General features: G+C 37.2%; 3 protein-coding genes and 1 pseudogene across 3 annotated transcripts in view; 1 reads left to right on the top strand and 3 right to left on the bottom strand.

The window, feature by feature from the left end:
- LOC107589616 (beclin 1-associated autophagy-related key regulator) overlaps positions 1 to 970 on the bottom strand; it is a 7110-nt gene extending 6140 nt beyond the window's left edge. The window contains exon 1 of the mRNA XM_016278118.1: positions 501 to 970. Within this exon, the coding sequence (XP_016133604.1) occupies positions 501 to 793 (293 nt within the window). The 5' untranslated portion in view covers positions 794 to 970. The remainder of the gene's footprint in view (positions 1 to 500) is intronic.
- The window catches only part of LOC107589618 (TATA box-binding protein-like protein 2), a 12334-nt pseudogene extending 7802 nt beyond the window's left edge, over positions 1 to 4532 (bottom strand).
- Positions 4533 to 5328: 796 nt separating this feature from the next.
- Positions 5329 to 6631, top strand: LOC107589668 (jmjC domain-containing protein 7-like). The gene is given in 5 exon segments (XM_016278170.1): positions 5329 to 5377; positions 5933 to 6092; positions 6199 to 6331; positions 6333 to 6447; positions 6549 to 6631. Coding segments are annotated over 5 exon segments (540 nt in total).
- Positions 6632 to 9130: 2499 nt separating this feature from the next.
- Positions 9131 to 15539, bottom strand: part of LOC107589667 (mitogen-activated protein kinase-binding protein 1-like) — a 52046-nt gene continuing 45637 nt past the window's right edge. Inside the window, exons 12-17 of the mRNA XM_016278169.1 lie at positions 12920 to 13045; positions 12775 to 12845; positions 11669 to 11794; positions 11103 to 11556; positions 10715 to 10800; positions 9131 to 10571 (exon numbers count right to left, since the gene is read on the bottom strand). Of these exons, the coding sequence (XP_016133655.1) occupies positions 10317 to 10571; positions 10715 to 10800; positions 11103 to 11556; positions 11669 to 11794; positions 12775 to 12845; positions 12920 to 13045 (1118 nt within the window). The 3' untranslated portion in view covers positions 9131 to 10316. The remainder of the gene's footprint in view (positions 10572 to 10714; positions 10801 to 11102; positions 11557 to 11668; positions 11795 to 12774; positions 12846 to 12919; positions 13046 to 15539) is intronic.

Below are 15539 nucleotides of genomic sequence, written 5' to 3'. Positions count from 1 at the left end.
TATATATATATACACACACACACATACATATATATATATATATAAACAATAATTAATAACGGAACTGTCACATTTGGCAACATGTCACAGCTAAAGCTAACACACACACAAATACTGCCACACAGTTTCTTCACAAAACTTACGTAAGCCATGACAACACTTTTAATTAATGACTCAAAACCTATTTAAATAGCTACGTCATTGACATCTTACAAGAAGTGAACGAGACCGCAGAAACTCGAACCTCTCTGTTGTCTGATCGTTTGTTTACAAAGTTAGCAGTTAGCATGCTAGGGCCATGAATTAGCAAAATACGATCTAGTGTCTTTACAAAACGCATTTAAACTCCGAAAACACTTCAAATCAAAGGGGAACATGTGCTTAAAATAAATAGATGTGAAACAGCTCGATAATACTGAAAACTGTTAGCATGCTAGAGTGAGCTGTGTTAGCATAAAGTGGAAATAATAATACATTTTTTAAAAAAGCTATTAAAACACCTCTCCGGATTTCTCCCGTCAAAAAACACGAAATCGCCGTTCTGAATGCAGCGGGCGCAGGTCAGTCTGCGTCTGGCCGTGTTGCAGAGCGGACATCTCTCCACGGCTACAAAGAGCCCCTCTGCATCATCCAGAGCCTCCACCATGACCGCGGCAGCAGCGCTCACGCACGCCGGCTGAAGGTGCTGCTGAGGCGGCTGGGGTCGAACGGACGTTAGGGCCTCTGATCCAATCTCTGGATGCTCTTCACCAGGCCCCAAGGCCCGGGGTTCGCCTGATAAGGAACAAGCCATGACGATACAGGCTCTATAAAGAATAGACGCCTCTTAGAAACGGTCAATATTAGATTAACATTATCTGTAATGTTAAAATATAACCAGAAGTTCTGGTCCTAAGGTCTCTATGCCCAGATGAGTGTAATGGCTGTCTGCCCTACGCACTGTGTCGTTTGTTTGTGTATGTTTGTCACGTGTGTGGTGGTGGCGTCTCTTACAAAAATTTACCATGGTAACCATACTTGAATCTAAAATATCATAGTAAGACAATATATTTTGCCATTGGAAAATCAAATATGGGCCCCCTTCGTTTGGTGTAAGTTTTTGATTCTTGGATTTATTTATACTGCATAAATATAGTATAATTATGAAAACAGTAAAAAATAAAAAATATTTCTGTTGTAAATAAAGATCATTGGAGTACATTTCACAAGACGTATGTATAAAGGAAATAAAGCTTTATTTAATTTGACTGGTTCTGCAAGAGAGAAGTCTTCAACGTGTATTTACCTGCATCAGCAGGTAGCAGTTCAACATGTACAAAAGGGACAAAACATAGATGTAACCTAAGCGGACATGTCTGCATGTGAGAGCTTGTGAATATTTTAACAAGACATTTACTTTTCACAGTACGCTTTGAAATGCTCTGTTATTTCAGCAACCCTCGCTAATGTAGATAATACATAAAGTAAACATAGACATTAAGCAAAGTGCAATAACAAAACTTTTGATTAAATTATAGCATTCAAACCTTTCAAGGGTCACTCATAAATGGATACGAGGCACATCTTTATAGACAAATATTCAGATGCAGCTCATGTAAGCAAAAGTGCAGCATTTCTACTGCTTCCTGATGGGGTAAACACTTTGAGGATAGGGTAAATATTTTCAAAGGCTTCATAGATCTCTGACCGTTCTTTCGCACCTAAAAATCATAATATCATGAAGAGAACGGGTTTTAAAAACAATTTCAATGCATGGCTGCCAAATATAATTTTTTTTAAAGATTGGACTTGGAATAGTTCCCCCACAAACATGCAGCTTTTCACTTCACAAGATGTTAATTGATGTACTAGAGTCGTGTGGATTATTGTGATGTTTTTATCAGCTGTTTGGACTCTCATTCTGACGGCACCCATTCACTGCAGAGGATCCATTGGTGAGCAAGTGATGGAATGCTACATTTCTCCAAATCTGTTCTGATGAAGAAACAAACTCTTGTATGGCCTGAGGGTGAGTCAATTTTCAGCTAATTTTCATTTTTGGGTGAGCTATTCCTTTAAGATTGGACTATGTGAGATTAGACTATACTATATACCAACTATACCTGTGAGGACAACTTTTCCAGACACAGCAGCACAATACGCAGCACAATACGTGGCTTCACCATGCGATATATCAATCCAGGAAACAGCTCTGGCTCATAGCTGGAGGTAGTAAAATGGTTAAAGACAGATGTTACAAGGTCACGTATATTGTGGGCCAGTAACCATCAAAGTCATTGATGACAGACAGATGCCTGTCCAGACCTGCTGAACTGCTGGTGAGTGAGGACCAGGCCTTCTAAGCGTATAGGAAAGCAGACGTCACAACTTCCAACCATGTTTTGGATTTTGAAGTCAAGGAATTTGGCAGGGAAACCAAGTTTCTGTACCACCCGGGCATATTTCCGTGCAGCAAGGCGAGATTGCTCCTCACTGCTTGGAAAGATAAACAAAGGAAAAGGCAAATATGGGGTAAAAGACACATGTGAGACTATTTCTGAGTTACATTTATCTGTTTTACAGTTGTGCTACCGTAATGCATTATGGTCAGAATTCTGAATATATATTATGTATACCTCTTGGCTCCAGTGCAGACCATTTTTCCAGAGCTAAATATGAGAACAGTAGTTCTTGGTTCATGGATCCTCATTATAACCGCAGCTATAGGCAAAGTTTGGAGTTATGCTACTGAAAAGACTGAAAAATGAAACCTGAAACACTTTAAATTAAAGGAACAGGTCACCCAAAAATAGAAATTCTGTCATTTATTTTTACTCATCCTTATGTCAACAGCATACAGAGTATTCCTTTAAAAAAGCTATGTAAATGTGCATCTTGTCTATGATTTAACACAATTCTATAGTGTTGTACAGGTGCATCTCAATAAATTAGAATGTCGTGGAAAAGTTCATTTATTTCAGTAATTCATGCAAAAGGAGGCCCAACCAAGTATTGAGTACAGGGTTTTTGTGAAATGTGAGCCAAAATCATCATCACATACTTCAGTCTGTGTGCATAGAATTTATTTAATACACGAGTTTCACAATTTGAGTTGAATTACTGAAATAAATGAACTTTTCCACGACATTCTAATTTATTGAGATGCACCTGTATATATAAACCACAGTAAGAAAGTACCTTTGGGTTGTATTCAGCATTTCAAGCTTGAAGTGCAATGGATTTGAGATCCAGAGGGCAAGCAAGATTCACTGTTGACACAATATTCCTGTGTATAATCAAAAACAGGTTTGGAAATATAGACTTACACTGTGTAAACTGATGCATTACTCACAAAAAAATTAGGATGCAATGGCTGGTGGTTCAAAAGTAATCACTGTATGCTTAAAGAAGTGCAAAGGATTCTATTCAAAGGTAACTAACTTACTTCAGACATCTGGTTTAGTTAAATCATGGAATTCAAGCATTTTACAGCCTTTTACACTCTTAAAAATAAACCTTCCAAAATGTTCATAGTGATGTCGTAGAAGAATTATTTTTTGGTTCCCCAAAGAACCTTTCAGTGAACAGTTCTTAAAAGAACCATTTCTTCTTAGTGAGAAGCATAATTTAATAATCTAACCTTTATCATATCAAATCTTTTTTCCATTATAAGGAACGTTTTGTGGAGTTAAAAAAATATTCTTGGAACCCAATAAAGAACATTTAGTTTTTAAGAGTGTAGCAACATATGAAATAAAGTACTGGGCCTATATGATGCCATCAGATGTTAAAAAGAATCCTGGATACACATTCTTCACATTTTTTCTATAAAATGCCTTACAGTAATTGTGGGATGATGCCTGAACTCTCTGCCACTGGGGTCATGGGGGTCATAGGGGTCATGGGAGTCATCGGGAGATTGAACTGCAGGAGTTTTGGACAGAAATACTGGTGTCAGTATCTGCCTCTGCTGGCTCTCTCAGCAGACAGTCAGCGTATATGCCGCTGTCCTCATTCCTGCTGACATTCTCAGCCTGTGACGGCTCATCTTGTGTGCTCAGTTCATCAGGTAAGAAGCTCAGGTCCAAGTCTCCCGAGAGGTTAAAGAGGACAGGAAAGAGGAATCTTGGAGCTGTGGAGCTTGACCCTGTAGGCCCAGATGCCCTCAAAGATGTAATCAGATGAACCCTTAGAGGAGAAAAAAAAGTGATAAATACATTAAAGGCTTCAATTCAATCAATTGAATTTTAAAACACCATATGTTGTTAGGGAGGGCCAAATAAATACATTTGACTAGGACATTTATCTATGCCTTCATAGTTTTTTTTTTTCATTTCTCTAGTAAGGTTTCAAATTGATTTATTCCTGTATTTATTTATTTAATATTTCCTCATAAATATGTTGATTTCCTTATTTAGAACTACTTAATTTATGTTATAAGAACATGTAGACTAGAGTGCAGCTAACAAAGACTTAACATTTCAGCTATTTATTTTACAACTTACAGCAATAGTCTGGTCAAAGTAATTTTAGAGAGCTGCCTCCTCATCCATGCTCCTTAAAGAGATAGTTCACCCAAAAATTAAAATTCTGTCATCATTTACTCACCCTCATGTCGTTCCAAACCTGTATGAGTTGCTTTCTTATGTTGAACATAAAATAATATATTTTGAAGATTGCTGGTAATCAAACAGTTGGTGGTTGCCATTGATTTCCATAGTAATTTTTTTTCCTACTATGGAAGTCAATGGCAACCAGATTACCAGCAATCTTCAAAATATCTTCTTTTATGTTCAACATAAGAAAGCAACTCATACAGGTTTGGAACGACATGATGGTGAGTAAATGATGACAGAATTTTCATTTTTGGGTGAACTATCCCTTTAAGGTCCATTGGACGAAAACAGATGTAGAGTGTGAAGCTACTCACAGAGGCGTGACAAATCATGTCATCAAAACTAAGGAGTTACTTCTCTTTAGTAAGCTCAAATAAAATATATTTTATACAATTACAATTATATTTTTGTTTCATTTTTGCGCTAACAACATAACACAATGTTACTTAAAAAAATAAATATATTTTCCTGTAGTGCAGTCTCCGGCCAGTAGAGGGAGACAGACACAACGCTGTAAACAGTCACAAATGTCATAACATTAACAACTGTTAAACATGTGAGATGTGGATATGAGCTGTCACTAATAATTTCAAAACAAGAATAGTTAATTGTATAGTATGAATAGGTTGGCATGCATGGGAATAATGTATATTATGAGTATTTTAAGCTGAAGGAGGCTTGTGAAAAATCAGCAGTCACTGTATTGGTTCCATAGAAACTTGTGGAGAGTGTTATGGATGCAGTTAAAGAATGCTTGAGAGATTTTCCTAAAGAAGCTCGGGGTGAGTTCACTTACTGTCTATTGACATCTGAACACTTATAATAACACTTCTTATAATATCAAATCTTATGCCGATAATAAACAGACAGACAGAAAGATATATACAGTGGGGAAAAAAGTATTTAGTCAGCCACCAATACTTAAAAAATTCTTTAAAAATCCTACAATGTGATTTTCTGGATTTTTTTTCTCATTTTGTCTCTCATAGTTGAGGTATACCTATGATGAAAATTACAGGCCTCTCTCATCTTTTTAAGTGGGAGAACTTGCACAATTGGTGGCTGACTAAATACTTTTTTGCCCCACTGTAGATAATGTACATGCAATGGTAATAGTATTTTATGGTAAATTATTTATCAATATATATCATTAAACATAAAAAATAATAAATAGGTGAATCTCGGAAAATAATTGAATAGGTCATATCTTTCCTCAAAATGAAAATTATATATATATATATATATAATGAAATATTGAAAAAAAAAATTGAAAAATTTATAACCGCATAACCTTAAAAACATAAGCATATCAGTGACATCAGTCTTCTCTTCCTCAGAGCTTTATCTTAATGATGCAGTGCTGTACCTGGACGGGCCCTCCATACTCTCTCCTCTTCAGTTTTATCGTGACTGGATTGGTCCAAACAAGCCCTGCATCATTCGTAATGCCTTCAGTGATTGGCCAGCTTTGTCTAAATGGAACCCCACATATCTCAGGTGAGCCAATCAGATTATCAGATCATTCTAAGACTTCTAATGTTTAAACTCTGCTCCCCGATTCCTAAAAATGTTTCTGCAAACTTTTCTTATCATATTTGTGCAGAGAGAAAGTGGGCTCCAAAGTCATCAGTGAGGCAGTCACTCCAAACGGATATGCAGATGCCGTGAACGGGAATCGCTTTGTGATGCCAGAGGAGCATCAGATGACCTTTAGCCCTCTGCTGGATATCATCATAGGGGGGGAAGGTGAAGAGCAGTGGTGTGTTTTACGTTCAGAAGCAATGCTCAAATATGACTGAGGAGTTACCGGAGCTGACGGGAGACCTACAGACTTCAGAGAGTGAAGTGCTGGGTATGTCCACTGTCCACACAATTTACATTCATTTTCTACTTGGATGTGCCTTTGATTGGAGAATGGCAGATTAATGTGAAATGTGGATTTTTTAAATTTAGGATAACAGCCTGATGTTGTACATTTCTGGTTTGGGGAGGAAAGCGCGGTCACATCAGGTGAGTTTGTCTTCACTTGTTCATAAACGTAAAATATTGTAAACTTTAAACTAGTGGTTCTCAACCAGGGGACCAAAACAAGCATTAAAATGACCTAAAACAACTAAAAATATTATTTAAATTCACCCCCTCAACAAATCGCAGAAATCGTATAAATGAGGTATAAATCTTATACTGTATATGAGGTAGCCTAATTTTAAAAGTGTGAATTCTAGACATGGAAAAGTCATGGAAATTAATAAAATCGTAAAATGCCATGGGTATTTTAACAATACATTTTTCAAGTTAGGCCAAGCTCTTAAATATGTTATTGGGTAGAAATTGTGAGTAAAAAATTGTGGAGTCCTTGACAAACGCTGTTGGATGTTGAGATGTGCATGTAGATTATTTTAGGGATCTAGAATAAATATTGCAATAAACAATGCAGTTTAACATGTAATAAATACAGTTTTATTTGTTTGACTACTCTGAGAAAGAGATTTCAGGTGACAGATTGTATAAACACAGAGAATAGAAACACTTGACTTCGGTTTGGAGCAAAAGGTAAGACAAAGTCACAAGTTTCCAAAAGAAACCGTCTTAGAAAGCACTGGTCCACCTGTAATGCTAAAATACACCTTGATCAATTGACCACAGGTTAGATGAAAGCAGAGCTGGTCACCACAGAGAGATAGCACTGAAAGCAGAAGGTTCGCATGATTGTTCATGAGGAGCAGGTCAAGCGTACAACCATGCATTCTAGTTCAGGAAGCGAGCCCACCCTAAATTCTGCTTTTCTTCATGCATGTGCTGTGTATTCATGCTGATTCTCACATATTACTTTTGTTACTGATGCAGTCTTATTGTATGGTTTTCATTTCTGCTACATCACCGAAGCTCACTAGCTAGCTAAATAAAGTCTGTTTGGGCTTACGTTAATTATTTTTATCTCATGCATTTTCAGTCTTGCTTAAGAGATGACAAATAAGAGCTTTTGCTGCATACTAGAATGGGTGTAAATAAATCTATTTAACTACAAGACTGCCAGTGCAATCTGCCATTGGTGAAAACGGGTAACAGTTGGGTAAAAATTTGCATTGTTTTTGCAATTGCACATTTTGCATCTTTCATTGTTAATACATTTGTCAGAACAGTTTGATAGAATGTTACAAGAGTTGAAACTAAGCATCAAGTCAATAAATACAATTTGTGCATCTCAGACACCAGGCAAGTTGCAGCTGAACTAGTTGCAGTGTTGACTTAAGCTGGGTGTACACTGTGCAATTTTTTTAATTCAGATCATACAATATGACACCAGTGAGATGCTGGATAAAAGGCCATGGCGACTGTGTGACATCAACTGTATTTTATGGCTGTATGATATAAATCTTTGGTCGCCACTGACGGCATCAACTAGGTGTTTAGATTATCAATCGTGTCATGTCCTGACATTTTCATTCACAAAGAGCATGTCATCTTAAGCAATCAAATACTGTCAATTTGGCCTGTCGACAAAAACAATCTTTTAACATCCCAAAATCGTACAGTGTGCACCTGGCTTTAACTTGGATTTGTATCAGTAGAAGAGCTGGACACTATAAAACATGTGCAGGTTCATTTATATAAGTTACAGTACACTTAACATAATATGCCATAATTTTGAATCAAGCTTCATGACAAAAAAGTGCCTTACTGTATGTACATTATCAATATTACTACAGAAAAGAAGAGTTGTTTCAAGCAGAGGTCAGAGAGGCAACACCTCAACCTAGTTAGCAAGGGATTGTGGGAAAGACTGTGGATTACAGAGTGACTGTTTTGTTTAGCTCTTGGGAAAATAACAGAGCACATCACGTAACAATAAAACATACCTTTAAAGGGGTCATATGATGCGATTTCAAGTTTTCCTTTCTCTTTGGAGTGTTACAAGCTGTTCGTGAATAGATAAGATCCCTAAAGTTGCAAAGATTAAAGTCTCAAATCCAAAGAGATATTCTTTATAAAAGTTAAGACTGGTCCACGTCCTTCTAAAACGCCTTGTTTAAACATGCCCCCACATGTCTACCTCACGATGTGGGAAGATTTGCATAACGCCGCCCAAGTGTTCACGCAAAGAAAGAAGGCATAACTTTTGATTCTCGCTGTAGAATTGTTGCTGCCGCCGCTGCAATGTCGTGGAGACGCTGTGTGTTTCGTTGCGAAAGTGAAAATACTTTGTTTGGCCTTCCAAAAGAGGACACAACTAGAAATCAGTGGTTAAATTTACAACACTGTTCCAGAATAGTTCAACCCAAATATTCAGATGTGTGCAGCTCATGTTACCGGTCGGGACACACAGTATGGTGAGGGGCGTAACATTTCCGTCACACGCTTGAAGTATCCGGCCAATCACAACGCACTGGATAGCTGGCCAATCAGAGCACACCTCGCTTTTCAGACCGATGAGCTTTGTAAAAATAGATGCGTTTCAGAAAGGCGGGGCATAGCGGAGAAACAATGTACAGTATGTTTTTTGAACCTTAAAATGCATAAACATTTCATTACACCAAATAGACAAAATAATGTTCTTTTTAGCAGCATCATATGACCCCTTTAAGAAGTCATAATTGGAAAACAGTCCGAAAAAAAGTTTTTCTGTATAAATGCTTTTCAGGAAAAGGGAATTTTCAAAACCCAAAGTTCTGTAAACCGTTCTCAAAATTTGTGCACAGAAATTCAACAAACTTTATCTACTTGGCTATTGCAACTCCGTCAGTATCCCCAGAATGATCAATTCAGTTCAGTGGTTTTTATGGCAGTTTTGTTTTGTTTTCGTCACCATATGTAACCTAGAATTAATCAATTAGAGGTGGACAACATCCAAATATCACTGATCATTTTGATATATAACCTGCTTGAATAACAAAAGCCGGATTCATTCCTTCAAGCAAATTGCTGGTCAAGATTAAGGCACCCGTATCCATGAGACAGTTACCATTCAAGTACAAAAAAGTCCTGCAAATAAAACAAAATAAAATCTTCCTTCAAAATCCCCCCAATTTTCTTCTCTGGCACCCAACTGACTCTTGCTGGCCATCAGGACATTGACATTATACAACAAACAAACGTTGAAGAACCTCTGTGCGACTCATTGACCTATCACAGAATAAATATGCACCCCAGTGTCCCAATTCAACTTGAGAGTATCAGCACAAACACAATATACAGTATAAAAATCATTCCATAATAAAAGGTAAAAGTGAGACAAATCTGCCTTGCTGACTTCCAGGGATACCGGTCCCTTTGTAAGAGAGCATCGAGAAGTTTTTTAAAATATTAAACACGTTCAAATAAATGGCGCTTGCTGGCGATTCCTCTCAACAACAGTTTGTTTTTACACATGACAGAATATTGTATCCATATAAAATTGCTTATTCATCTTTTAAGACGATAACGACTGAATCTATTTTGTTGTACCATGCAGTCAACAAAAAACATGTAACCAATTACTCTCCCTGATGCCGTGTAGGTCATTTGAAAGTTACCCTGGGCGAAACTATCCGGATACGTTTTAGTAGCAGGGCACAGAATTTTGTAAAGAGGTGAGAAAAGTCAGGGGTGTGTTGCTACCATAGTAGCATGCTAAACAGGGAGGTAGGATAGTGGCATTTCTCTTTATTAAAAGCTCCTCGCTATCTAAAACGATCTGCTGTGCAGTCTCATGGCTTGGTATCCTGTTAGAAATCATAGATATCAGATTTTGTTGTCCATCCTCTTTTCCACTGCGGTGAGCAGCAGTTTGGAGTACTGCTCTAATAGGGCAAGTGTCCTGTCGTCACCTATTGTTGCATCACTGTTAGCTAATGTGCGCACAGTGCAAGTGCTGGGAGATCTTGAAGGAGTGCATGGTGGCAGGCAATTCAGCTCATCTCTCATTGCCTCAAATGCTTCGGCCAGCACACATGCCATTTCCTGCTGCTCTTCACTGGAGTCAGTGGAGTTGCTTAGCTACAAGAAAGCACACACATATGCAAAGTTAGATTCAAGTCGCCCGCACAAAACAATTTAGGCAGACGTGTGGGCTGAAGCGCAGCTGCCCACACGTCATGTACTCTACAATTACATGTATATGTGGCCAAATGATAACCTACCATTTTGTAGAGCTGGGAGGCTCTTTTAAAACTGCTCTGCAATTCATTGGCAACCAGCCTACAAGAATCCACACTGAGAGATGTGTCTGCAGAGGAGAAATCAAGCTGTTAGATTCATACTGTGTCTTAAAATGAGCTGAGCAACAAAAACATACAACTGTGACTGAGCATACAATGAAAAGTAAAGCTGAGCACTATAAGGCATGGGAAATTATTTAGTGCAGTGGTACTCAGCAGAAAAGATTTACAGAATAACACGGATTAACACCATTTGTTGTTCCTAGAACAACATCCCAATTAACCAAGAACAACCCTAACCCTAACATTAAAACCAGAGGGAAATTATTAATCATAAGAATACTGTTGCAGGACCGTATCCCTAAAGCACCCTGCAGGTGGTAATAGTTAATGGGTGGAGAGGGTGAAGAAGAGATGAAAGATGTGATGGTGGAGGTGGAGGATGAGAGAGGCAAGAGCCCTTTGTTAAAGAAGTGTTTAGACAGTCCAAGCCGGAGCAGAACAGAAGATGCAACGAGGGAAGGCTGATGTCCTAGCAAACCTGAGTCTTGAGATCCTGAGGAAGACTGACGCACACTTAGGCTGCACTGGCTCATGGGAGGGCACTCAGCCTCGGAGGTATCCTTTTTTCTTGGCTCTGTATGCGAGTGGAGTTTATCTTCTGTTAAGTTTTTGGTCTGGCTGGGAACAAGAACCATACTAAGCTCAATCTGGTCTGGGGTTTCAGATGTGTTCAAACAAACAGCTGTGACCGGCTGTACAATGCTGTTGGGCAGGTGAACTGCTCCAGGATTTGAAGAGGGAGTGGTGTAGGACAGGCTCAACTGTAGCAGATGCACAAAAGGACAGGATAATAATAATACTAATTATAATAATATGACTACTACTACTCCTACTACTTTTAATAACAACTATATTGCAAAAAAACAAGAAAACAAACCTGATGCTGCGATCCTGACATCCAATAACAGCATATTTCTGTGTGGGGTCCACATCCATGTCATACAGAGTAGTCTTCCTCACTATGTGATGAGCACGTGTGAATGCTGTTCCCTCCTCTGTCTGTTTTGGCATGTTTAATGATTAGTTCAGTGCAAAGAATAACTCATATAAACACTACTTTAAGCAATTTTTTCTTTAAATAATAAAAAAAAATAAAATAAAAAAAAATATATATATATATATATATATATATATCATAATTCGTAATAATTTATATACACAAAAAAAAGTTCATTATTCTTCCTAGAGCCTTTTTCTCTAGAATGAGAATGGAAATAATCTTTAAGCATGATATAGTGGATTTACAAGCAGTCTGTTAATGATCCCTGGTCCTGGGTCACATTTACAGCTCCTCAAGACGTCACATCTGATCACTATCTGCTCCATTAGTTTATTCCACTAATAAATCAATTGTCCACCTTAATCTGGTTTTATGTTTGGATTAAGGGTTTTGAGAAGCAGATTACAGTGTAAGAAAAGAGTACAATAGGAAAATGCAGACGTTCAGAGGAAAACAAAGAAAATAACTAATTATTAAAACATGTAGGAATCGATTACAATTTCAATACCACCATATCAATGGATAATTTGTATAACTATACTTCTCAGACATATATGTTAATTCTAACTGGACAATATTTAATTATATGTAATGTTTTGTGGATTAATCTCAACAGATCTTTATTTTTATTCCTAATTCTTAATGTTCATTCAGAAACAAACTCAAAGACTTCAAAGTTGATATCTCAGGATTCATTTAGGACGTCAGAAGTGCTTGTTTGTGTCTCACACTTAATCACTGGCCGCTGGTATCTCACTTACAGACGGGTGTTAAGTGCTTGTGTGTCTATTTAAATCAGGTGTTCTTTGAATCCCTGGCAACGGTTCCTTGAGGCCTGAAGAATCTGACAGCTCTGACTCAGGACTCTGTTTCACTCAATGAAAGAAATGCCACTCTTTCCATTTTAAAGATGTCCAATGAAAACATCATAGGTTATGGTAAATAATAAACATCTAAATGTGACAAAAAGTGATCTCACCTTCTGTGCCGTGCGGAAATAGATGCTCTTATCAGCACCGCAACTGATCATTCTGACTTTCCCATCGTTAGCTGAAACAGAAACAAAGACATCGCACATGAACATTTCCAGCATTTGTTGTTAAATAAAACTGTTAAGATCTCACCAGCAAATCGGACTGCAGTGATAGAGGAAGAGTGTTCATCCAGTGTTTGCAGGAGGCTGTATTCCTGATCCGCATCCAGAACATGGATCAGTCTGTCTCTGCTGGCGGTGGCCAACAGTTTCAGCCCTAACACACACATATTTAACATAAATTAAATTTTCTATGTGTCAAAAAATCCTGAATCTATGAACATTGATAATTTCCTGAGCAGCAAATCAGCATATTAGAATGATTTCTGAAGGATCATGTGACACTGAAGTCCAGTCAAGTCACCTTTATTTATATAGCGCTTTTAACAATACAGATTGTGTCAAAGCAACTGTACAGCATTAATTAGGAAAATAGTGTGTCAATAATGCAAAATGACAATAGTAAACACTCACACTGAAGACTGGAGTAATGATGCTGAAAATTCAGCTTTGCATCACAGGAATAAATTACATTTGAAAATACATTAAAATGAAAACCGTTATTTTAAATTGCAATATTTCAGAATATTACTGTTTTTACTGTATTTTGATCAAATAAATATAGCCTTGGTGAACTTAGAGACATTTAAAAAATCATTTTACTAACATATTTCATGATATTATCATCTGATACCATTACCGGCAGCCCCTCGGTACATTTCTGTAAGGATATACCAGCCAAACCGCATTTCTGAAATAGTGTTTAAAAGTTCAATATCCTGTGAGCCGTTGAAAGCGGCTCCTGGTTTTGTTCTCACACTTTCCACACCACTAGCTGATTCACTAACACACTGTGTTCATGTGTGACTTCACACAGTGAAGAAAGTGAGAACAGTGTGAGAACAGAACATGATATGTTTCTGCAACGCTAAGCAGAAGAAATGAGCCAGATCGTGTTGAAATGAGCATTCATCTCTATCAAGAGATTCTCATCTGAAAACTTAATATTCTACCGGCTGCAGAGCAGACTCACAAATGATCATGTGATGTTCTTCACTGCAAAAACTAATCAAAATGCAGCTCGTGAGGATTACAGATCCGTTTAGAATGGATCAATTGTTTTTTTAAGTGCATGTTGAACAGGTACAGCAAAACCAAATGAGCAAGTTTATAAGTATGCTAGGATTCTTTGAGAATTGACCCTTTTTTACATCCATTCCAAACAATGCAGTGCAGAAAATGTCTAAATACCATGCAGATTATGGTAGATAAGCCATTTTTTGGCCTGTTACAGTGGGTGGGATCAATGGTCCGTTAAACTGAGAGAACCCTATCACAGTGTCACGAAAGAGCAGGAGAGGAAAGCAAGCAAGGCGGCGAGATTGTGTACCTCTATGTGTGTTCTAGCAGATGTTCTGTTTCTCATCGAGCTGTATTCAGTGTCTGGCCTTGAGCCTGATATAAACCACCAGCTAAGGCAACACATGCTCAGCACAACTTCACACTGAACTGCACTTAACAGGGGAAGATAATGACTCTCAATACGCCTGCTCTAAACCCCCAGCCCTGCATAGAGTCTCAAGAGCTTTCGAAAACTGGAGAGAATTACACTATGCTAGTTAGTGGTGGTTGGGGGCATTTCCAACGTAATAGGGAAAAAATCCCATGGATTTAGACTGAAGAAGGGACCAAAGCATTGTTGTTATTGTTAACTAAAAGTAAAATGATTAAAAATAATAGTTTTCTTTATTGAAATAAACTTATCTAAAAATAAAATAATCAAAATTTAAAAATTTTAAATAATAAAAAAATATATATATATTAGATGAAAACTTTAAACAAAAATTTTAAATATCACCTTGGCAACTACCTGAAATAAAAATAAATTAAATAGCTAAATAGATTAAATAAAAACTAATATAACAAAATCGCTAAAACAAACTAAAATTAAAATAAAACTGAACATTTTAAAATATTAATAAACAAATATTTTTTTTGTTTATAAAAGTATATAAATAATTCTAAAATTACACTGGACTTAAGCCATATATAATTAAGTAGCATCCTAGCAACTACCCAGAAAACACTTGAGCATGATTGTTCTGGAACATTATCACAATGATAATACCGTGGTATTCTATTTATACAATGGTACTGCTACACTTTTTTGCGAACACTGACAGTTTCCAAAGTATATTATCTTTTATTTTGGATCAACTACTGTTTGGTCAACTATTACTGGTATGTCACTATCCTCTAACCGTGTCACATCTGCTCTCTTAAATGGATACCCAAGGCTCTTTTATTTCTTTTCAATTCCTCTGAAAAATAACTTTCTGGGTTATTTACAACTGAAGCTCTATCAGCAGCATCTGTGGCATGCTGTCGATTACCACAAAAATGGTGGCATTGATAACTGCATATTTTAAATGTTTACACACAATGCTGTTCGCTTGCATACTGATGCGTGTTTTTTGATGTTTCTACAACCTGAAGCACAAGAATCATTTTCTTTGGTAATTGACAGCATGTCACAGATGTTAGTGATAGTGCTTAAAGCAACATTTCCGCACTTCTGCCATTGGTCAGTCAAACAGGTAGTGAACCAAAACTAAGTCCATTATTAAGTCAATGCTTCTATGTCGGGATGGTCAGGATGTTCAAACAAACATTTCAATGTCATATTTCAACTTTTTAAAGAAAGATCAACT

Source organism: Sinocyclocheilus grahami, unplaced genomic scaffold (genome assembly GCF_001515645.1).
Source record: "Sinocyclocheilus grahami isolate Dianchi unplaced genomic scaffold, SAMN03320097.WGS_v1.1 scaffold118.1, whole genome shotgun sequence".
NCBI lineage: Eukaryota > Metazoa > Chordata > Actinopteri > Cypriniformes > Cyprinidae > Sinocyclocheilus > Sinocyclocheilus grahami.
Note: the sequence above shows the minus strand (reverse complement) of the source record. Positions and strands in the feature narration are given on the sequence as shown.